Genomic DNA, 23506 nt, shown 5'->3' with positions numbered 1-23506 from the left:
AGCTCAATCCTGTCACTAAGTTAGTGTCGGATTCTGATGACACGAAGTCGAAACGCAAGTTCCATAACCAATTTAAGGAATTCTTCATTTCCTAACAATATAAAAATATACAGCTCAACATCGATACAATTTTCTACACGACTTCTCAGATTCGGTTGTTTTATTTTTATTACATATGCGGGTAAGCCGATCAAGTCTAACGAAAAAATCCGTACAACATTAAGCAACAAATCGTTAACATATATAATGCTCACTCACACGGTTCGCATTGTGTATGGATTTTTTCAACAACGTTGGTCAACTTAGACATACAAATGTTTTAGTTGTTCAATTTTGATAGAATATACAATATTTCAATGGAAAGAACAGTTTAGCTTGATATCAACAGAATAACGAATAAATCCTTGTTTACTCTAGTTTATTGCCTTGCAGGATGATACGCATCTTGAACGAAAACAAAAAAACAAATTTGATAGTTGTTTGGAAAAATTGCAAAATTAAATGGAATACGTTCGTCTTTTTCTGTTCACAACATCAATAATTATTGTTATTTTTTCCCTTCGACCAGTTTTCCGTGTTTCCGTTCCCGCGTAACTTGAAACTGGAAACGTTTGAACTTAAAAGTATGTTATCAAATTCTGTTGGTGCCAATTGGTCCCAAACGCGAGCTTTCAAAGTTCCGCTCATTCGAATGTGTTAATTCTTAACATTTCCGTGTATAACACTCCAACACCCAACGGTTACCAAGGCGATCGGAACTCAAACAAGCCCTCACCATTTCGAACGTCAGGCACCCAGTCGTTAACGTACCGTCCGCCAATATGGCTGTACTTCAGAAATATAAATTGTACATCAGTTTTCCACTTTAATAACAAAAAAGTAATGTGAAGTGTTTAAAGACTTGTAATTGCCACCCTCACCCATACATTATGTATAGAGCTTGAGGCGCGTTACTTCCCTATCGGGTGTAATCGGGACTAGCATTAATAAATCTGCACCCGTGTAGTTTGCAACTTCTCTGTTGGTACAAACATTCTAGAACTAGAACTTCATATATATGAGCATGACTGTGTTTACTGCATACTTGCAAAAAACAATTTCCGCTGCCATTAGGAACAACCAGTAGTTAGAAGTGTAACGGAACGGAAGGCGAAGGACACGTCGCGTCGGGTGCAGTAAAACCCTCTACCATCTCCGCAACATACAAGGGCATGTGTGATCAATAACTACAGAGTACCAGCGATGGTCGGTCACGCAGTTGTTCTGAATTTGGAAATAATCCTTGCTACGTTTGGGCACCTGCCATAACCAGATTATCTGCACCGTTAATCAACGGCCTTGGTCCAGATTTTTGTGTCAACCAGACGGTAGGTGTTCGTGTATATTCTACCGAAAGTGTACACGCTTCCGGACAGAAGCAGTCAGCGCCATGGGTCTCTTCGACAAACTGGCCAATATGTTGAAGATTAAAAAGGAACAGATCAATATACTGGTGGTAGGACTGAACAACAGTGGCAAATCGACCATTGTGAATCACTTCAAGAATCCAGATGAGCGAAACTCGATAATAGTGCCAACGGTTGGTTTCAGCGTTGAGCGATTTCAGAGTAAGTATTTATGCAAATTAACGAGAGGCGGAACTATTCATATGGGCCGGGCAGTCTTCTTTGCGTGACATGCAGTAGTTTCGCAATCACATACCTACCGAGACGTATCTGATGGACACCATGTGGGAAGTTATTATGCAATGTCTTTTCTGGGCGCGACGTATCAGCTGGGTGCTCAAGGTTTATCGATTTTAACATTCGAATCACGAACTTATTATTGTATATCTTAGGATGGCGTGTCTATTATTTAGTCAATATCCCTTTTTTAGGGATCACACATCAATTACGCCACTTATAATTCAAGACGATCTCTAATAAGGATGGTTGGGGGATGGGGGTTTCAGTGGAAAAGAAAACCATTTCCGCGATTTTTTTAGAAGTTTGAAGCAAATTGATCAAAACTTTTGTACATTAAAAAGCAAAAATATCGACAAGCCACGTGGTGACGAAGCTTTTCATAGGACGTCTCTCGAAAAAAATGCGATGTGCTGTGTTAACTCCCATTAAAAAACTTTGCATACGCATTCTATGTATGAAATACATAACCTGAATACAGCTTGGCATATTTAGAATCGGTCCGTTGTTTTTGACCGGTGAAGTGATCCTAGTGGTTGGTTATAGAAGCTTTTGACAGCAATCCGTTCCCAAAGTGTTGATCTTGAAATCCTGTGCAATTTTTTTAGAAGGTTGGTATTTTCTCGAATTGCCATGTGATGGAAGAAGAACAAATTACTTCCGCCCAAAACCAATGGAATCACGACATGGTCAGGTACGAGGATCGCAAAGGATTTGAAAATAGCCAAATCCATCGTGTAAGTAGTTCTGAAACATTTCAAGGAACGACTGTTTCCCGGATGATGTAATCAAGGCGTCGGACGTGGTTGTGGTCAACAAATTCTGTACTGTGCAGTTCGAAATATGCGCATTCAGAAAGATTTCTGGGCCGGAGCAAAACAGGGGCCCTATTCTCACAGTTACGTCATCTAGTGACTAGAAGAAAATTTCCTTCTAGTCACCAAGTGACGTGACTGTGAGAATAGGGCCCCAGTACGGCCAAAAGCTGTATGATCAGGTACCGACGAGATCAAACGGATGCATCCTTATGGACGATGAAACGTATGTCAAATTGGGTTTCAAGCAGCTTCCAAGACAGAAGTTACCAGGAGTTGCTGTAAGTTGTTGATCTGGCAGGGAATCTGTAGCTGTGGCCGGGAGCTATCGATGTTCATGGCAACCCACCATCATGCGTCCACGCGAGTCCAGTTCTATTAATGATATTTGGTTCTTAGAACGGCGACGGTGGTCCTGTGGCAAGAAATAGATCCCTTGTCAAATCAGATTCTTTTTTCGATCTGATCCTGTGCAATCAAAGCAGCTGTAGCTAACTAAATTCACAAGAATCATGCATTTATCAAAAAGAATGCAATAATTGCTAGTAACATTTTGCGAATCTGATCCAAATTTTTCATGTTCTTTTGTCGTAACTACGACTTACCTTTCAAAATAGCCATTTTAAATATTTCCAGAAAAATAGGAGGAAAAATTGAACATTAGTTACTTTAAATGTATTGAGCGGAATTACATTATATTTGATCTAATCAGTTGGAAAAATAGTCAGGATCTTTTGGCATTAGAAATGTGAGTCTGCGGCATGTCCGGACGAGTGTAAAGTAACTTTTTTTTTATTCAAATCGTTTATTTGATAAGGCACGTTGCGTTAGCTTAAAGGTGCCAATTTTGTTTTGTTTTACATTTTAAATTGCTTAAAACTAGGGGATTACATATTGATTTTTTTTAAAATGAAACTAATGCGATTTTATAGCTATCTTATATATCTACACAAGGGGATAATATTATTTTCATAAGATTAGGGGGGTCATTTAGTTTTTGTGGCAATATGGTTTGACATTTTTATCAGTGAGATTATTGGAGCAAATAATGTTTAACTAAGGGGGACAATTTTTTACGACTAACTTAAAACTAGGAATAACTAGAGGGCATGATTGAATTTTGTAAAGATTCGTAATTATAGTTATTTTTGTGGGTAGTAGAGTTGGGCAATTTCAACGAGATTATATAATATAATAGTTAAAACTAGAAGAGACAAGAAGAGCTAAATGCTTCGTGATATATTGGGGGGGGGGGGGGTAGGGGTTTTACTTCTGGGTATAAGAGTCAGGGGAGGGAGGGTAGACAAAGATGGCAGGGAGAGAACATTATTTCAGTTTCAGGCATCGTGAGATCAACGGATGGATTACAAACTCGGGTGGCCTTCATCAGGGGAATCATGTACTGGGACGCCGGGTGGTCCTCCTCAAGATGGCAGGGGTTTTTCCAGACGATTTCGTAGTACGGCTCAGATGTGGATCGGCTACATTTCGAGTTAAGCGTGTTATGTTCGTGCCGTAGGTCCCGTGTTTGTTGGCTCATTCGATATAGATGCTTTGATACAGGTGGAAGAGAGTTCTGAGAATGATAAGGAAAATAAGAAGGGGCAGTTAGACTTGTATGTTGATGGTTTTGAGGAACGTGTATATAAGGGACATATAGAGGACATCGCGGCTTGCCAGCACATCTCGAACCGGGACGTTGGTTGGTCTTCTTCGAGCCCGCAGGGTATCCATTAGCCGAGACCTGGCGGAACTGTACTCGGTGCACGCCCAGACAATGAGCTCGATGTCGTGATAGCCGTCGCCACAAGCGCAGATACCACTATCCACGAGCCCAATACGCCGGAGATGTGCATCCAGCGTGTAATGGTTTGCCATGAGTCGGGACATCACACGAATGAAGTCACGACCCACATCCATCCCCTTGAACCAAGGTTTCGTCGATACCTTAGGGATTATCGAATGTAGCCACCTTCCCAGCTCCCCACTGCTCCATGAAGTTTGCCAACTTTCGAGGGTTCTCTGATGAGTAATACTGAAAAATTCGCTGAAGCAAATTGGTCTTTCGTAAACGTCTCCTTCTAAGGCACCCATCTTAGCTAAGGAGTCTGCCTTCTCATTGCCCGGAATGGAGCAATGAGAAGGGACCCATACCAAGGTAATCTGGAAAGAGTTGTCAGATAAAGCACTCAGTAGCTCCCGTATTTTCCCCAAAAAATACGAGGAGTGCTTTCCATGTTTCATCGAGCGAATAGCGTCAATGGAACTGAGGCTATCCGAAACGATGAAGTAATGGCCTGCGGGTAATGTTTCAATGACTCCAAGTGTATACTGAATGGCAGCTAGTTCTGCGGCGTAAACTGAAGCAGGGTCACTGAGTTTGTAGGAGGCGGTGAACTTTTGATTGAAAATACCGAAGCCAGTGGACCCTTCGAGGTTTGATCCGTCAGTATAAAACATCTTAGAACAGTCGACTTCTCGGAATTTATTATAAAAAATGTTTGGAACCACTTGTGGGCGTATGCGGTCCGGGATTCCACAAATCTCGTCTTTCATGGATGTGTCGAAGAAAACAGTAGATTCAGAAGTATTTATGAAATGCACACGGTTGGGATTGTAAGAAGAAGGGTTAATATTCTGCGCCATGTAGTCAAAGTACAGGGACATGAAACGGGTCTGAGAATTGAGCTCAACAAGCCTTTCGAAATTTTCAATCACGACCGGGTTCAAGATATCGCATCGAATGAGCAATCGATATGAGAGTTCCCAAAATCGATTTTTCAACGGGAGAACGCCCGACAGCACTTCGAGACTCATCGTATGGGTCGACTGCATGCACCCTAAGGCGATACGCAAACAACGATACTGAATTCTTTCGAGTTTGATGAAATGTATGTTCGCGGCGGAGCGAAAGCAGAAGCATCCGTATTCCATTACCGACAGTATCGTTGTTTGATACAACCTAATTAGGTCTCCTGGGTGGGCACCCCACCATGTTCCGGTTATTGTACGAAGAAAGTTGATCCTTTGCTGGCATTTCTGTTTCAGATACCGAATATGGCATCCCCAAGTACCTTTCGAGTCGAACCAGACCCCTAGATATTTTACTGTGAAGACCTGAGCGATAGTTTGACCCATTAATAGAAGCTGTAGTTGTGCTGGTTCACGCTTCCTTGAAAATACAACTAGCTCAGTTTTCTCCGTGGAGAATTCGATACCCAGCTTAACAGCCCAAGCAGACAAATTGTCCAAGGTATTCTGTAATGGTCCTTGTAGATCGACAGCTTTGGGTCCCGTAACAGACACCACGCCATCGTCTGCAAGTTGCCTTAACGTGCAGGAATTGTCAAGACATTCATCAATGTCGTTGACGTAGAAATTGTATAACAGGGGGCTTAGACATGAGCCCTGGGGAAGGCCCATGTAGCTAAATCGCGATGTCGATAAGTCACCATGCGAAAAATGCATGTGCTTTTCCGACAACAAGTTTAGTAAAAAGTTGTTTAAAGTCGCTGAAAGACCATGCTGGTGCAGCTTCTCTGAAAGAATGTTGATCGAAACTGAGTCAAAAGCCCCCTTAATATCTAGAAACACTGATGCCATCTGCTCTTTGCTAGCATAGGCCATTTGAATTTCAGTTGAGAGCAACGCAAGACAATCGTTCGTCCCTTTGCCTTTGCGAAAGCCAAATTGTGTATCTGACAGTAAGCCATTTGCTTCGACCCAATTGTCGAGGCGGATACAGGATAGCATTGCGATCGGACGGTACGAATTGTGGTCGGAGGCTGGTTTTCCTGGTTTTTGGATGGCGATGACCTTCACTTGTCTCCAATCGAGTGGGACAATGTTAGCCTCGAGAAACTTATTAAATAAGTTCAACAAGCGTCTCTTGGCAGAGTCAGGCAGATTCTTCAACAAGTTGAATTTGATTCTGTCTGGCCCCGGAGCTTTATTGTTACACAAGAGAGCAAGTGAGAACTCCACCATCGAAAAAGGTGTTTCGTTCGCGCTATCGTGAGGAGACGCGGCGCGGTAAATCTTCTGTGCCGGGGCGGAATCCGGACAAACCTTCTTGGCGAAATCGAATATCCAACGGTTTGAATATTCTGCACTCTCGTTAGTACTGTTTCGGTTTCGCAAACGCCGGGCCGTGCCCCAAAGAGTGCTCATCGATGTTTCTCTCGTTAGTCCGTCAACGAACCGGCGCCAGTAACTACGTTTCTTGGCTTTCATCAAACTCTTCATTCGCGTTTCTAACGTCGCATATTGTCGATAGCTAGCAGGTAACCCGTCGTCCCGGAAGGTCTTATACGCGGCGGCCTTCTCCGCGTACACGTCTGAGCACTCTTTGTCCCACCACGGATTAGGAGAGCGTTTTTGTATGTTCGCGCCGGGTACTGGCTTAGTCTGAGCTTGATTCGCGCTGTCGAGAATCAAGCCAGCCAAAAAGCTGTACTCTTCCTCCGGAGGAAGTTCTTGGGTAGATTCGATGTTGTCGGATATCGCGGCAGCATAGCTCTTCCAATCGATATTTCGTGTGAGGTCATACGAAATATTGATTGATTTCAATGGCCTTGAACCGTTATTGATTGAGACTACAATCGGCAGATGGTCGCTGCCGTGGGGATCAGGAATTACCTTCCACGTGCAATTTAACCGCAGCGATGTTGAGCAAAGGGACAAGTCTAAGGCGCTCGGGCGCGCTGGAGGAGCAGGAATCCGTGTCATTTCACCCGTGTTTAAAATTGTCAAATTGAAGTTATCGCAAAGATCCTGAATTAAGGAAGACCGGTTATCATCATAGAGGCAACCCCATGCTGTACCGTGAGAGTTAAAGTCTCCTAAAACTAGTCGCGGTGCTGGCAGGGATTCTAAGATGTCTTGTAGCCGTCGGTGCCCAACCGCGGTGTTGGGGGGAATATATATGGAAGCTATGCAAAGGCTTTTGCCTTTGGTTGTTACTTGACAAGCGACAACTTCAATACCTGTTATCGAAGGAAGGTTAATTATGTAGAAGGAATAGCACTTTTTGATCCCCAAAAGCACTCCTCCATAGGGGGTGTCTCGATCCAGGCGAATAATATTAAAGTCGTGGAAGTTGAGATCTATGTCGGAAGTTAACCAAGTTTCACATAATGCAAATGCATCGCAACTCAAATTATTTATTAAAATTTTGAAGGAATCAATTTTCGGGATGATACTTCTGCAATTCCACTGTAGAACAGTGATCAAATCCGTGACCTCGTTCGATGAGTTAGCCATCGAAGGATACAATCGCTGAGAGGAGGGGCCATTTAGCAGTCAACTGCTTCAAAAATGTTCTCACTGTAGGGAGAAAAGCTAACATAAGACTTTTAATAGGATCAGTAATATTGAAAGTTTTTATTATCCAGTCCACTATGTCCGAGAGTTTTATAATTCCAGTGCTGTGATTACTCTCGAACTGAAACAAAGGAACACTTGGGATTTTTGATGTTCCTGGAAGTGCTGGGAACTCTTTCTCTGAGCTTAATCCTCCGAGACCAGGAGCTAATTGCTTCGGTTTGGTTGCAACACTTCCAATAGATGTGACTTTCGGAGCCCCCTCAAGGGACACCTTCTGGCCTTTACAAGGAACTTTACGAGAGGAAATGTTCCTCCTCTTCCTATAAATTCTAGGCACCCTAGTAGATGTTCCCTCTTGTGGGTTACCAGCCTCGCCCTCGTCAGGAGGCAAGTGAGTATAGATGTTTGCTGAGGATGGTGGCGTAGCATTCTTTAACATTTCTGCGAAAGAATGTTTGGATCGTCCCGCAAGGGAACGTTTCAGTTTATCCCCGCGTAGTTTGTACGCGGGACATGCCGAGATATCATGCAGACTCTCCGCACAGTAAGGACACTTTTCGGCTTGCCTACTGCACGAATCGTCTAGATGATTCTCCCCGCATTTTCCACAGCGGGCCTTGTTGCTACAATGGGTGGCTGTGTGACCCAGTTGTTTACACTTTGTGCAATTCATGACCCGCGGCACAAACAGACGCACAGGCAGACGAACCTTATGCAAGAGGACGAAATTTGGCAAAGCGGAACCAGCGAAGGTCACCCGATAAGAGTTTGATTGGGGGTACGTTTTTGAACCATCCCCCGCAACTACTACTGAGTGCAAACGTTTGCACTCAAGTATTTTAACTGGCTGAAGTAAGCGGTCTCTAAATCGGCCAACCCCGTACTTCAGTAGATCCTCGCACGTCAAACTCTCATCGGTTACGACGCCTTCGGATTGTACTCTTACAGCCGGAATATACACGTTATAATCCCGTGTAAAGTGCTCAGTGTAAAGTAACTTGTTACTTCATGCTGTCGGAACCGTTATTTATTCAGTTTGAGGTTTTATTAGTGAAAGATTCGAAACTGTGTTCATCCCACCCGCAGTTGGGTACCTACTTCGCATGAATACTGCAAAGTACTGTATGATTCAGCAGTGACATGCGTAAGAAATGTCTCATCTCACTGCTAGGTGGATTAAATCGGTTTTTTATGATATTGTTGATATTGATCAACAGTAACGGAAAATCTATCATTAAAATGGGATCATAGTCATAAGAACGGTTCAATGACACTGTATGGAAAAAGGCATCTATTATTTTACGACTTTTGACACCAAAAATGAGCTCAGCACCTCAAAACTAGCTTTAATTGTGATTTTCAGCAGAATCAGGCAACATTTTTGGTTTTGACCGCCTTTTGTACGAAGATCCGCCACTGTGCGACACCGTGTTACCCTAATCGACATAGTTGTCCACTGGATCATATTTTGATAGACATCGATAGCGGCGAAATTGCTGTAGTGTCGATTGGTATGCGATGGTTGGAGTAGGTTTTAAGAATTGTCCCTATGATGCTTTTGATTTGCTGGAGTCGTTTCGATGATGCTATTGAAAGAGGAGCTAAGAGTCAAGGAGATGGCTGGTAGCTAGAAGACGTCGATTCTCAACATCTGGGCGATCGTTCGAGAGTTTTTGGAACAGGACGACAAGCCAGTATTTGTTGAACCGAGTCTTCAGGAGTATTGTGTTAAATTTTAATGAGATTGTATTATTATAGTGAATCAAGATGTTACGTGGAGAATTTAAAATTAAAATCAAGCAAACAAGCCTACAAAATTTATTATCCAATATTCGCGTTCAAGTAAATTTCCATAGACAACAAAACGTCTTCTCTGATTACACAATCTTTACCCAAGTTGCTGCACTCTCTGTTCAGACAACAGAATCAAGTGATTGCAACTCACAAATGAAACGTGATGCTCAGTGGCGTAGTAGCGGGGGGGGTTTTGGGGACGAAACCCCCCCCGAAATATTTTGGAGAAATTTGAAAAAAAAATGAATATGTTAAACAAAAATATGCCTAATATTTTAAATGAAATTCTCAACGTTTCAATTGCAAAAGTTATCTTGTGAAAATATTTCCTTGTAGTGAAAATTGGCTGCAGACTGGACACCTACCTGTCGGCACGTTGTGGACGCTAGCTCAACCGCCGAGGACTATAACGAGTAGATCGCGGCGAAGCGAGGAGCTAGGAGCTTAATAGTTCACGAAACGGATATAGGTACCGAGAGAAATTTCGCCACATTCTGTAGTCCTTGACTGACGGCGAACATGGACTGGAGAGTGTGAGAGAAGTATCCCCATGGAGGCCACCAGGCGATTCCCTACCATATCGGCCAATGGAACCCTGCTGCAGCACGAAGAAGGACGGGCGGCAAGCTAAAGTGGAAGACGAAAGCCTTTAACGAAAACCTCTTTGTTGAGTTACTTCGGCGAACAACGGAATTAAGTACGTTGATACGGCTGACGGCTAGAAGGATTGTGACGGCTTGTGACGTTACAACATCACGAAAACTAGGGCCATGTAGTAGACGGCGTGCAGCTTACTGGTTAAATGAGTAACTCAGTACGCTATGCGCTGCTTGTCTTAGATCCAGAAGGCAGGTTCAGAGCGCAAGATCGGAGAGTAAGGAGGAGCGCAAGCGACGTATCTAGAAGGTAGGGACTTTTTAAAACGGGAGATCAAGCTTAGCAAGCCAATTGCCATAAGTAGCTGTGCTGAGAAATAAACGCCAATCCTTGGGGGACGCGTACTGATTCGTCATGACGAAGACGAGGGTCCGTCGACACGAGCTGAAATATGCCCGGGTAAGCAAAACATAATCGTTGAGGGTCTCTTCCCGAATCACGATTCAACTACCTGGTCACCGACACCGTACGGCGAAGAAGAAGGGGGCAACACAGTCGAGTGGCAAGTGACTAACGACGAGCTCAAAGACGCGTCGATGTGACTAAAATCAAAGAAAACCCTCGGTCCGGATGGAATACCAATTGTGGTGCTGAAAGCTGCGATCCTGGCATATCCGGACATGTTCAGGATGCTACTGCTGACGTCTTTAGACGAAAGTAATCCCCAAAATAAGGAAGGTGCAGAAACTGATGTTGCTGCCAAAGTCAGTGAAGTCACCGAGCCATCCAGCCTCGAATAGACCAGTGCCGCAGCGTGCCATAAAAGAATGAGCCAGATCCTGAAGAGCTACTTCCAGAGTAGAGCACTGCTGTACCAGACGGCAATGCGAGTCGCAGCGGGCGTTACTCAGGGCTCCATTCTCTGTCAAACACTTTGGAATGGGATGTAAGATGCACTGATAATATAAATTCGTGAATATAATAAATCATGCAATGCACGAATTCATTCGTCGTTTTCTGCAACGAAGTATTTTCGTGCATTGTAAATAGTAAGTTTCGTTCATTTCATGAACAAGAATGGCCGTATGGTGAACGAAAGTTTTCGTAAATTTTACACATTTAATGTACACTGCACGAATTTTATCGTTGATAACGACATTATTTTTCGTGAATGAAATGAAATGTTTTGTTTATTTTAATAAACGTTTGTGTATATTACGAACGATTTCGTTGGTCGCATGAAATCTTTTCGTTTATCTTAGAAAAGTTTTCGTATTTATTGGCCTCTTATTGTTTTCAGTCGATCTTTTAGGATCGATGTTTTTTTTTATTTAAAAAAATCGATGTGGCCAAATCGCTTTTATTATAATACGAAGAAATGGCCGCTTGATGAACGAAAGTTTCTTTTATTTTAATAAACGCTTATGTATATTACAAACGATTTCGTTGGTCGCATTCGATCTTTTAGGATCGATGTTTGACAGCACCGATCTGGCAGAGAAAAACTCAAAATTATTCATACAAAATCAACGAGCAGTTCACGATGGCTCAACTGATTCTGTACTGCTCCAGATTCTGAATCAACTGGAAGCGAAAGAGGTTCAGGAAATCTTCCTGCAACCGGCGGACACGGATACGACTACTAAATAGTCAGACAACAACAATTATCTGACGAATAGCAACAATGGCTCCATATTGCTCTTTTGACGTGGACGGTTTGACGAATGGTGCTCGTAAATATTATAAAGATATTCGTATATAACAGCGAACGACTCGTTTGCTGAATGAAGCTGTTTCGTAATAAGCCAACGAAAGTCATTTCGTGGTTTTCACGAAAAACTCGTAATAAAAAATAAAAGGGTTTCGATAGAACTACATCATATATACGAAAAATTCGTATATTTTATTAAAGTTGTTTGTACAAAATAAATTCCTAGCGATTTACGAATATATTCTATCAGTGTGGGGTCTTAACAATGCTGCTGCCAAGGAAAGTGAAAATCGTTGGTTTCGTGGATGATGTGTCACTAACGGTGAGACACTTGAAGAAAATCGGTGACGGAGACAATCGATGCGATCGAGAGCTGGATGAACGGGTCAAGCTGCAAATAGCTCACTACAAGACGGTTTTGTTGTTGGACAGCAACTGAAAAGCGTTTCAGCGGATACAGATCACCATCGAAGGGCACGTGAATGCATCGAAGCGTGCACTGAAGCAATTGGGAGTGATAATCGACGACTGATTGAGCTTAAACAACCACGTTGATTACACATGCGAAATGTCGGGTCTTTATCTAGTGTTTCGTCATCGATACTGCTTGGGGTGCGGCGCTGAAAACCAAGTGAAACCGCGAAAAGCTGAACAGGACGCTTCGACTACTGGTCGTACGAGTTGCGATTGCGTACCGGAGGCAGTATGCCTTGATGCCGAGATGATCCCCATCTGCATTACCCTGACGGAGGATATCAAGTGCTACAATCAATGAAATGTCAGAAACGTGATGAAGATGATGAGAATCGATTCGATGATGACGTAGCTGCAGGCATAGGATAATACGGAGAAAGGAAAGTGGACCTACTGGCTCATCCAAACCTGTCGACGTGGGTCAATAGAATGCACGGAGAGATGACCTTCAACCTGAAACAGCTTCTACCGAGCCACGGCTGCTTAAGGAGTATCTTCATCGGTGTGGGCACGCAACGTCAACACTGTGCCTGGAGCGTCTTTGAATATCCGAGATTTGAAGTCTTTGAATGTCCGAGGAGAGTCTTTGAATGTCCGAGGTTTGAAGTGACGTGCAGGGAGCTACTTAAAAGGTTGAACACCGCTGATGTAGATCATGACTGCCTTACAGCGAAATGGACATCGAACAACGGTTTCGGGAGAGCAATCACCACCAGGGAACTCTCCGCAGGTATAAGCTAGATCCACCGCCGAGGACTAGTCGTTTAGACTGCAACAAAGCAGCGAGTATGAGTCGTCGAAACGCCAGCGAACCGGATGTCACGCTCCATGCAGATTTGCCAGACCGACTACGGCACCCCACCGTTTGTTCCGATAGAAAAATAGCGAAAACCAAAGAAGAATCGATATTGGGAAAACTTTTTTCGCCAGGGAACTCTCCGCTATCGTAAGCTAGATTCACCGCTGGGGACTAGACTGAATAGACAGCGACGAGACACCGCTAGTCGCGGGTCATCGGTGCACCAGTGCATCGGATACCCTGCTTCACCAGAATCGCCGAACTAGGCACTTAACTGATTAGCTCGATCTCGGGAGAACTTCTCTCGCCGGGGAATACTCTGTCGGAGTAGGTCAGGTCCATCGTCGGGGACTAGACCGAGTTGTTCGCGAACAAGTCGAGGACTGAATGGACCATCAAGGAAGTAGTGCTAAATGGCCCAAGAAGAGAACTAAAAGGCTTAAAGGAGTTGCGGTGCTAAATGGCACCGGTTACGGAGTCAAAGGGCTCAAGAAGTTGTGGTATTGAAATCAAATAAGAATCGGTATCGGGAGAACTTCTTTCGTCTGGGACCTCTCCTTTAGCTTACAGTCAGATTCACCGCCGGGAACGAGACCGCTTAGACCGCGACGATAAACCACCAGTCGCGCCGGGGCTCCAGCAAACCGGATGCCCACTCTACCGGAATCGCCGAACTGACCTAGCACCTGGCTGGTTGGCTCGAACTTCTCTCGCCGGGGAACTTTTCGTCGGAGTAGGCTAGATCTATTGTCGGGGACTAGACCAAGTAGTTCGCGAATCAGTCGGAAGCTCAACGAGGAAGTGGTACTGAATGGCACAAGGGAACTGAAGGGCTCAGTAAATTAGATAGTCTGAAGTTTGCCGCTTAGATTGTCCTCGTAGGGGAAGAGCATTTATTCTATACCAACAGCTAGCTTTCCTACCTTGACTACCCAAACCTGTTCCCTGAGTTGTTGGTTTTTGAACATTTTTTTCCTGCTCAGAATGTTTTTGAACATTTTTTCATATATTTACAAAAAAAATTCATATCCCCCCCCGAAAAATTTTCTTACTACGCCACTGGTGATGCTTCTTTAGCTCCGCGCTAAGCGCACTTGTTGATCTTGAAAACTTTCCGCGCCCATCATGAAACAGGTAAACTGATACCCACAACTCGCAAATAATAAACACAATTGGCGAAGGACGGCAAACTTGTTTACCTACCTGTAATTCCTTATTCTATTTCCAACCGCCAGACCTCACCCGGCGACATCGACGGGTTTGGTTAAATTTTAATACATAATAAATAACGACAATTTGCCTATGAGTACGGGCGCAATCTTTTTACATCACAACAACACATCGGAAATACAATGTAATGTATTCAGCAATAACAAGTATGTATAACAAATATTGTTTTATTAAATCACTTCAGAAAACAAATAAACTTCCGTACGCGATCGACAATGTCTTCTTCGCAGGAGGGCCTCTCACTTGTAATCGGTAGTCGTACGAACGTATACATGTCCCGATGGCATTGAGACTCGCTCGATGCCGTTGGGGAAAAGTTTGTCTGCGTCTGCTTCAGAGACTTCGGGCAGGATCATCACCTTGGTTCCGGGCTATTTGTAGAAAGACAGAATAAAACATTACTAAAATATGTTTGTTCAAAGAAAAAAGTAACTCATACCGTCCAATTGGCGGGTGTCGCGATCACCTTCAAACGGTCGGTTAGCTGAAGCGAATCAATGACTCGAAGAATTTCACTGTGATAGAGTCATAAGAAATAGTAGAGCAGAGAATGGATTTTAATAATTTAAACTAGTCAATGGGAATGAGTCGGCACTTACTCAACGTTTCTACCGGTGGATGTAGGGTAGTGCATCGTCAACCGAACTCGGTGATCAGGACTGAAATAATGACAAACGTTATATGATTTATTTTAATTAGCTTGGTATCTTTCTATATGATTATCCAGATTCTTGAAAAACATTGATATTACAGATCACCAACACACACTTGTCGCTTTTCTCGATAAATTAAAAAAATGCTTCGCGAGCAGAAATCGGATCTGTTGATAATTTAGTGAGTAGTTTTTAAATCTAACATCTTTCAGCTCATAATCCCAATTTCAAAGCAATGACATCGTGTCTAGACACTTGTCTGGCTCTAAAATTACACTTTCGAAAAGAAAATCGGTCGTGGCTTTTAGCAGCAGGCCACGCAAAAAAATTATCTCTACAGGTGACGTTTAATGTTGATTGATTTACACTATTTACCTGATTATGAATAGTGCCCGAACGGTGTGCGCCAGCTCCGGATTATTCTGATCCTTCTCATCCAGCATGCCGAATCGAACGGCCAGCTCTCGATTGGGATCTGCCAAAATTGGGTATGGGAAGTTTCCGATAATATCCGGGCAATAAGATTTGATATCCTATTTACGATAAGAATGAAAAAAAATCACGATCGCGATCACGACAGCACAACTTGGGTCACTATTTTTCACTCACATTAACCCAATCCACGTGGCACTTTAGGTCATCAACCGAGTGGGCCAATACCTTCACATTTCGCTTGGCAAAGTGCTCCCGGTGGACGGCGATTCGACCCAGTTCGGTCGTACAGACGGGGGTGAAATCCGCTGGATGTGAGAACAGGACACACCATCTGGTACATTTCCATCGAATCGAAACGAAGAAATAAATAATTTTAAATAGTATCTCCAAACAATCCCGTAAATTTTGACGTTGATACTAACGAATCTCCGAGCCACTCGTAGAAACTGATCGGACCCTGGGTGGTTTCAGACTTGAAGTTTGGAATAATGGCTCCAATACGCATTTTGGCGGTAGTTGATTAAATCACTGCACGACAATCGAGACAGATTGCTTCTTTGAACGCTTTGCGCTTACTGATCTCAGCCAGATGCACTAAGCCCAATTTAAATAGGCATGGGTGATACGCGCGAAAGGCGTGCGTTTCTATGTGTGCATCGGTGGGCTCGGCTGCTGATACATATAGATGGTAGGTATACGTTATCGAAAAGCTAAAGGTCCATGACCGTTTGCAATGTATGCGTTGGTCCTGTTGATCTTACAATCACTTCATAATTTGCGTGTGGGACCGATCTGATAAGGGGTTTACCTAATATGAGACACTTTCAGACATCAATTACTGCTGCTTGTACATAATTTGTAAAACCGGTTGCTGCCAAGCGGCGAAAGAAAACAATGACAATGCGGATAACAGGAAGAAATGCGATTATCGAACACGCGCCGGCATAGGGTTGCTGATGAAACTCAATCATTAACGGTGCAATCTTGTAGACACAGGATGTTTACCCGAATTTGTTGGTTACCAAGGCTTCGGATGAATTTGAAAACAACTTTGTTTTTTTCTTCTGACCTAGATTTACGCATGTCTTTGCGGTAGTTATAAAAGTAATACTCCAAGAGTCAAAACAATTATGAGTATCATATTCCAATCGTTCTATGATTTGAGTCAATATAGGCTGTCCACATTACGTAACGAAGCACTTCAATAAGTGCGTACATTTTGCCTCGATAGTACGTACAACTACAATTATTTTTTTGTTGATTTTGTAAAAATGTAGTCAAGCAAATGGAACAAATTTGGCGAAATTTTCAATGGGCATCTAGCAACTTCAAGTTACAGATAGGGGTACGAGGAGGCACGTGCGTTGTTGGCTGTGGGAGAGGGTAGAAAAATAAATTTGTTGCAATTTTGGGTAAAGTGAATTGATCAAAACTTTTGTACATTATAATGTATCATTTTTTCAATAACATTTCTATGAAAAATTATCGTCAAGCGACTACCCTCTCGCAGGTTGATGGGATTGACGATATTGTAAATATCATTAAACCACAATAGATTGAATAGAGTTATCTAAATATAAAGGCCTTCGCTCTTTTTAGATTCTATGTGCACCAAGTTCTACTACTAGAGGTTCATTAATTTTCATGCTAATAATCCACCAATCATTATAACTACTCAGGATTTGATTTATATAAGAAGCCCGCTTCAAGATGTTGATTACAATAGGTCTCGATAGTGGTGTATCAAGCGGGCCGGGAGGGCTGATGTGAGCCTTTTTTCTGTTCTATACTTTTCCTCTCGTTACCAGCTCACAACCAACAATCAACCAATAACAAATAGATGATTGAGAAAGTATGTGCTATGTGGTTGGCTATTCAAATATTAGTAGTGTTTGAAGTACTAATGTATATTTGTCATGTGATGATCATAACTTCAGCTGTATCATGTACCTGACTAAACTATTGCATTTCTCATTTATTTTCTTTTATCTCTTCTTTTCGAGTCTTATACAGAGCCGTCGAGAGCCGCGCTGGGCCCCGGGACCTTAATTACTGATGGGCCCTACTATATATGAATGAATTAGAGAAATTGTACGAATTCAAACTTTTAAATAAACCATTTTTTTATATTTTATTTTTGACTCGGCACAATGCGTTAGATTAACAGAGGCGTGAGTCCTTTGTACATTTAAGATTAAAAAAAAAACAAAAATAAACGAATATTATTGGCTGTCCATTAAATCTACTTACACGCAACTTGCCATTCCAATCGGAGATTTGCCAAACATCTTCATTATTTATACTGCCTTGATGTACGCTAATCCTGCCATCGTTAATGTTGCCTTAATTCCTTGCTTGTTACTGTTGGTGCATGCTGTTAATTTTGGAGTATTGGAGGCAGTTATTGCGGATGTCATTTTGACGTAAACGTATTTTGCTTGGTGATTTCTGATCATAGCGTTCCGTAATGTGCCGTCTGATCACAGAACTAATACGTAATAAATAGCCCTTTACATGTACAAAGAGTAGTCTGTTTAGTGGTACCGCATTGTGTTTTATTTTCCAGGTTGACGTGGGAAGGAATGGGTCGTCCAACCTCATTCTCACGACAAAAACATCATTGAGGACATTTGGATAGTAGTTTCTGGCAGAAGTATCACCCGAAACTTCTCCGAATTACGAGAATAATTTCTCAATGGCACATTGCACCAACGCGGTGCCAGGAAATGTACCCAAGCAACAAAAAGTTCGGATAATACTTAAAAAGCACACTTTAAAGTTCACATAAAGTTCTTAGCGAACTCTCAAGCTGCATAAGCTTTAATGGAACTTGAAAGCTACTTAAGCCGCTTTTTTAACATAAAACGTATTGCAAAATTACTTAAAGCGAGAAGCTTATGCAGCTCTCTTATACGAACTTTTGGTTGCTTGGGTAACCGTACCTCGATTTTTCGATCGTCCATATACACGGAGATCTCGTTTCGAGAGCTGTTGTTGAAATGTTCAGTACTGTGTTGTTGATATGGTGAAATTGAATATAGGAGAGTACCACCAACCTAAGCTACATTTGCATCATTAATAATTGACCCACATCATGAATACTCGACCCAATACGACAGCACCTATAGTAAATGCCCACCGAATTTGTCCGGAGCACCACGTTCTGCTGCTGCCTATCATTCATCTCGATTGATCACCACGGCGAGTATAAACGATTCCTTTGTTCTTCAGAAAATGGAGAAGAAATAGTCCAGATTAGCCTTTCGAAAAACAGTAACTTGATAGGATTTTTCACCTAACAGTAAGATCGAACCATTCTGATACTATGCATCTCATGTGTTGTATTCATTTGCTCGATCAATAGTCATTATTTGTTCGAGTTCTGATAAGAATTTTTTCTTAGTATTATTAAAATCAATAAATTTAGTCGTTCAACAATTTTTATGAAGGGACCTAAAACAATTAACAAGCTAATATTTCTCATGTGAGCTTTAAATACTTCTGCTGGTACTGAAAATCGTTTCTTACCATGATTCGAACAAATGACGGCTTCTTTACGTATCACTTGTGATAAATGATACCCGAAAGGTTCAATCGCACTGCTAGATGAATCTAATCGCTTTTATTTCACTTACCTACTTGGATCATGTACTTCCGAAAATCATTCTAAACAATTCTTTCGAAGACACCAAGACTCTGTGATGAACATGTTCTGAGATACTTACACTGAAAAAAATCCAAACGTTAATTCTATTTGCTTCAAACCGCTTAAAATTCATATGAAGAAGAAATGCTATTGTTATCTCGCGCACACATACCTTCTATGTGTCAACTGTATAAACTATGTATGCACACACATAAGTTATATGTGCATATTGTTATAGAATGGGGTTTTATGTACCTAATAGTTATGAAATGTGCATGTAAGATTAATATTTCTTATAAATACACACATTGGGTTTATGTACCAGCAAATAGTGTCTATATGCCTCCGTTAATTGCAAAAATCTATGTGTAAAATCAATAGGCATAACGTTTACTTTTTTTTGAGTGTAGGATTGCTGCGTAGTTGTTTGTTGTAGGGGAATCCGGGGCAAGTTGGCGGTATTTTCAGTTTCCATTTTTTCCGCTTTCATTTATGTAGACCGTGTAAATTGAGCACGTTGCATGAAAGGACAGATTGTTGGCGATATCTGCGATTTTTTTCAATGTATTTGTTGCATTGTCTTTATATCCATTGGCCAAAATATTTTACGTGAAAAACCCACCAACTTACCCCGGCCTGAACGATATTTTCACTCACTACCGAAAAGAATAATCATCCGTGGTGCTGGGACGGAAAGTCTTTTTAGCAGAACAGAACGTATATGTGTGATGAAATCTCGCTAAAAGCTACGTTTGTTTTATTAATTTTCCATTCCAATATAATAAATGTGGTTACTTACATTTAAACTAACCTCACCTTTCCAAATACTCTCAATAATAGATTGATTGACGATTTGAAGAACTACAGATCAAATAACCGTGAGTTAACTATTAGTGGTAATAAATGCAGTTACTTACATTTCAAATAATGATATAATTATTAATTTTATAAAACAAGTTATATAATTGGTCTCGCAAGTGGCTGAAGATAACGTGTTCGCTTTGTTGCTCACTTCTTTTTGCCAGTTTGATCATTCCTACCTACGATGAATTTTGTGACATCTGATCCCATGTTCGGGGGGATCTTCGATGTTTGCTTACTCGGTAACGCATTCAATAGATTGAAAATGACCTTAACATTAGAAAAATTTACTTAGTATCCTCGAAAACACAACATCGCCCACAATTTTTAGAAAAAAAAATGCCATGCGACATAAACACATTGTAAAATGCATTTTACATTACTTCAGGCACACAACGGGAGACAGCGCCATATGACTAATGGACACGGAGAAAAAGGGACTCCGCTAACTTATCCCAACTGCCAATTAGCCCCGGGCTCCCCTACACATGCAGTATTTCGGCAAAACTGTTAACCATATTCTGGATTAACTTTTCAAACTCAGAACATCTAGAGTGTAAGTGATCTTACAATGGAAACATAGCAAAAACACGATTTTTGATTGGAGACACCTCTAAATCATGTCGAAATTAAGTCATTTTTGGCGAAACTTCTTAAATTCACACGTAGAACATAAATCTGGGCTGACCCATGTATATTTCAAAACTTTTTCAAAATGTGAAGAGGCCTAATGTCCATAAATCAAGATCTTCTTAACAAAATTTGTCAGCAAACGCTAACTCATATCTTATTGGGACTTCGCCACGATTTGTCGCAATGTTAAATATTTTACCGAGAAGTTGCTTAACTTTCTTTAGGTGTTAAATTTTTGTAACGAATAAGGTGTTAGCGGGTCATATTGACCCCGATTTCCAACTCAGTTTTACGAAACATTTACAGTCAAATCTACATGAACCAAATTGTGTGTTAGAGTTTCAATTTTCAGTTACTGGTAAATATTACCGTTTTTGACCAGATTGGGGGTCATGTTTGGCATACATAGATGCATGCAGCAGTAAAATTTCATTTCATTCAATCGAAACTGAATGAACGCAGTCAATCAGTCGTCTACGGTAGCATTCACATTCATTTAACGCATCAGTTGCTGTTGATCTGAAGCTGGGTTCATGGTACTTCACTCACCGCTGCTTTCAAATGAGTCGCAATTCATATTCAACCTCCTTCGTTTGATCCTCTCAAATGAATAGATCCGCTTTCAATTTACCCAGTGAGCACCAGTCAAATGAGATCCGGGTAAACCTAAGACAAAAAGAGACAACTGGCTTCGTATTTTTGGTTATCATGCCTTTCTTGTGCCAGATGACAGATGAGTGTATGCACACAGAAAACTTGCATTACCTAGCAGTAGGTAATTTTAAATCTGTGCATCCCACTTCCTCCAACGAAAAACGAAAGAGAGGAAGTCCAAATTTACCCAAAAATAATGAGATATTCCCCAAAGCCGACTAAACTTCATCCCATTAATTTTGAGTAAAAAAATCATTCCCTCTCCCTCGTTTTCCGGCAGTGAAATAAGGACAGCAAATTAAAATTACCTACTGGTAGGTAATGGATTTTAAGTGTGCAGCTAGCGAGGTTGGCAGTGCAGCCAATTTCTTTGTCATATTTAGATATGTTGCTATAATACACATAATAATGACCGTTTTATTGACACACATTTCGCCAACATTTATCTGGTACTAATCAATCCAACATTTTTATCACATACTACATATTTCTAGCAAATTTGGCCAGCATAATAGCCTATTCATCAGAATCAAATTTGCAACAAAAATATCATAGAGACTACCAAATAACGTTTTTCATTACAACCAGTTTCAATAAGCTGTTATTAGTAGATTCATTATTTTCGTCTGAACTCTGCGAATTTAAGAAATTTTGAAAAAGAAATATGATAGCCGCAGTATGCTATCATAATTGTACGAAGCTGTCAAATTCATTGCTAAAATCAAATATGTAATTCAGCTATTTTTTGCACCTCTACCAATAGTTTTCTGTGTACAATTCCGATGACATGGTGAAGAGGTAAAACACTTCCACACTGGTTGTATAGGAACACATTACGAGCACAGTCTACAGATACGAGAATCTTTTCTTTTTCAGAAAAAATCGAAAAGGTTTTGCTCGATATGAATGCTATAAATAGGTCATATCGAAGGTGGGTTTATTGATTTGAGGTAGGCAAAAGGCGCCATATTGGATTGATTGATTGCAAAATGTCCTCAATCATCAGTTTCCGTCATCTAGTGACCATCATTGCAAAAGCGATATAGATATATTATTGATCATGATTTTTACTGTGGTGGTTACCCGAAACCGCCATCTTTGTTTTCAAAATGGCCTAAATTTATAAATTACGGTATTTTATGATTATTTTAAATGATACCCATATTGATAGTTGTTTTCACAGTTTCTTGGTCACTATAGGCTGCAATCTTGGATTTCAAAATGACCTAACCTCCTTTCAAATGCTATCCATGTTGCCCTCATCTCTGATTTAAAAATGACTTTAACCATCGAGCTTGAGCTTTAGCTTGACCTTGTACGACCACCCCTAGCTGCTACTCCGTTATCGATCTAGACTAGCTGAAGTTGCACAGGGAATCAGTAGATAGTTATGCTTGGGATTGGGGAAACATCTGATCAAAACCGGCGCCGGCCTGGCCCGAACGTACATCGCGGAAGGAACGTTAGTCCGATACTTGCTTTTGCTAGAGGCCGTAAATACTACTGCGCACTCCGCAAGTATCACGGGAGGACGATATTTGGTAGTAACTAGATATCGACCCATCAACTCATGGACCGGGAACCAACGGCTTTACTTCCCTTCCGAAGGAAGATTTTGCACCTCAGAAAAATCTCAGCGACCTCGGCTGGCATTGCACCCAGACTAACTGGGATGGGTGGCTGTCACGCTTACCACTCAACCAACTACGCCTTTATTTAAAATGACTTTAACCATCGATTTCTGTTATCTATCATCTTGGACCTTTAACGAGTTCGCCCGTTTACACCTAAGACAAGATAAGGCAACTAGTAATACGATTTCTGTATATTTCTGTATTTTGGTAGTACGTCCATCTCTATTTCAATGTTTGTGGCAAATTTGATTCTGATGAATAGGCTGTTATGCTGGCCAAATTTGCTAGAAACATGTAGTATATGATAAAAATGTTGGATTGATTAGTTCCAGATATATTTTGGTGAAATGTGAGTTAATAAAACAGTCATTATTATGTGTATTATAGCAACATATCTAAATATGACAAAGAAATTGGCTGCACTGCCAACCTCGCTAGTCATCTGTCAACAATTATTCAGCAGGGCACAAGAAAGGAAAAAAAACTCTCCAAGAAGAAGAGAAAGAAAGGTCCGGAACATTTGTCATTTTGAGTGAATGTTTTATACTTGTAAAATTATGCAG

At 41.4% G+C, this 23506-nt stretch overlaps 2 protein-coding genes across 2 annotated transcripts in view; one reads left to right on the top strand and one right to left on the bottom strand.

The window, feature by feature from the left end:
• The first annotated feature begins 796 nt into the window (after positions 1-796).
• LOC131688745 (ADP-ribosylation factor-like protein 6) overlaps positions 797-23506 on the top strand; it is a 39620-nt gene continuing 16910 nt past the window's right edge. Inside the window, exon 1 of the mRNA XM_058973230.1 lies at positions 797-1607. Coding sequence (XP_058829213.1) covers positions 1430-1607 — 178 coding nt within the window. The 5' untranslated portion in view covers positions 797-1429. The remainder of the gene's footprint in view (positions 1608-23506) is intronic.
• LOC131688744 (peroxiredoxin-6-like) lies at positions 14579-16107 on the bottom strand. Its single transcript, XM_058973228.1, has 6 exons — positions 15938-16107; positions 15690-15846; positions 15456-15613; positions 15027-15086; positions 14867-14942; positions 14579-14798 (listed from the first exon to the last, which is right to left on the bottom strand). Exons 1-6 carry the CDS (start codon positions 16018-16020, stop codon positions 14667-14669), a joined length of 666 nt encoding a protein of 221 aa, XP_058829211.1. The 5' UTR covers positions 16021-16107; the 3' UTR covers positions 14579-14666.

Source organism: Topomyia yanbarensis, chromosome 3 (genome assembly GCF_030247195.1).
Source record: "Topomyia yanbarensis strain Yona2022 chromosome 3, ASM3024719v1, whole genome shotgun sequence".
Classification (NCBI taxonomy): domain Eukaryota; kingdom Metazoa; phylum Arthropoda; class Insecta; order Diptera; family Culicidae; genus Topomyia; species Topomyia yanbarensis.
The sequence above is the reverse complement of the archived record's forward strand: the minus strand, read 5'-3'. Positions and strand labels throughout refer to the sequence as shown.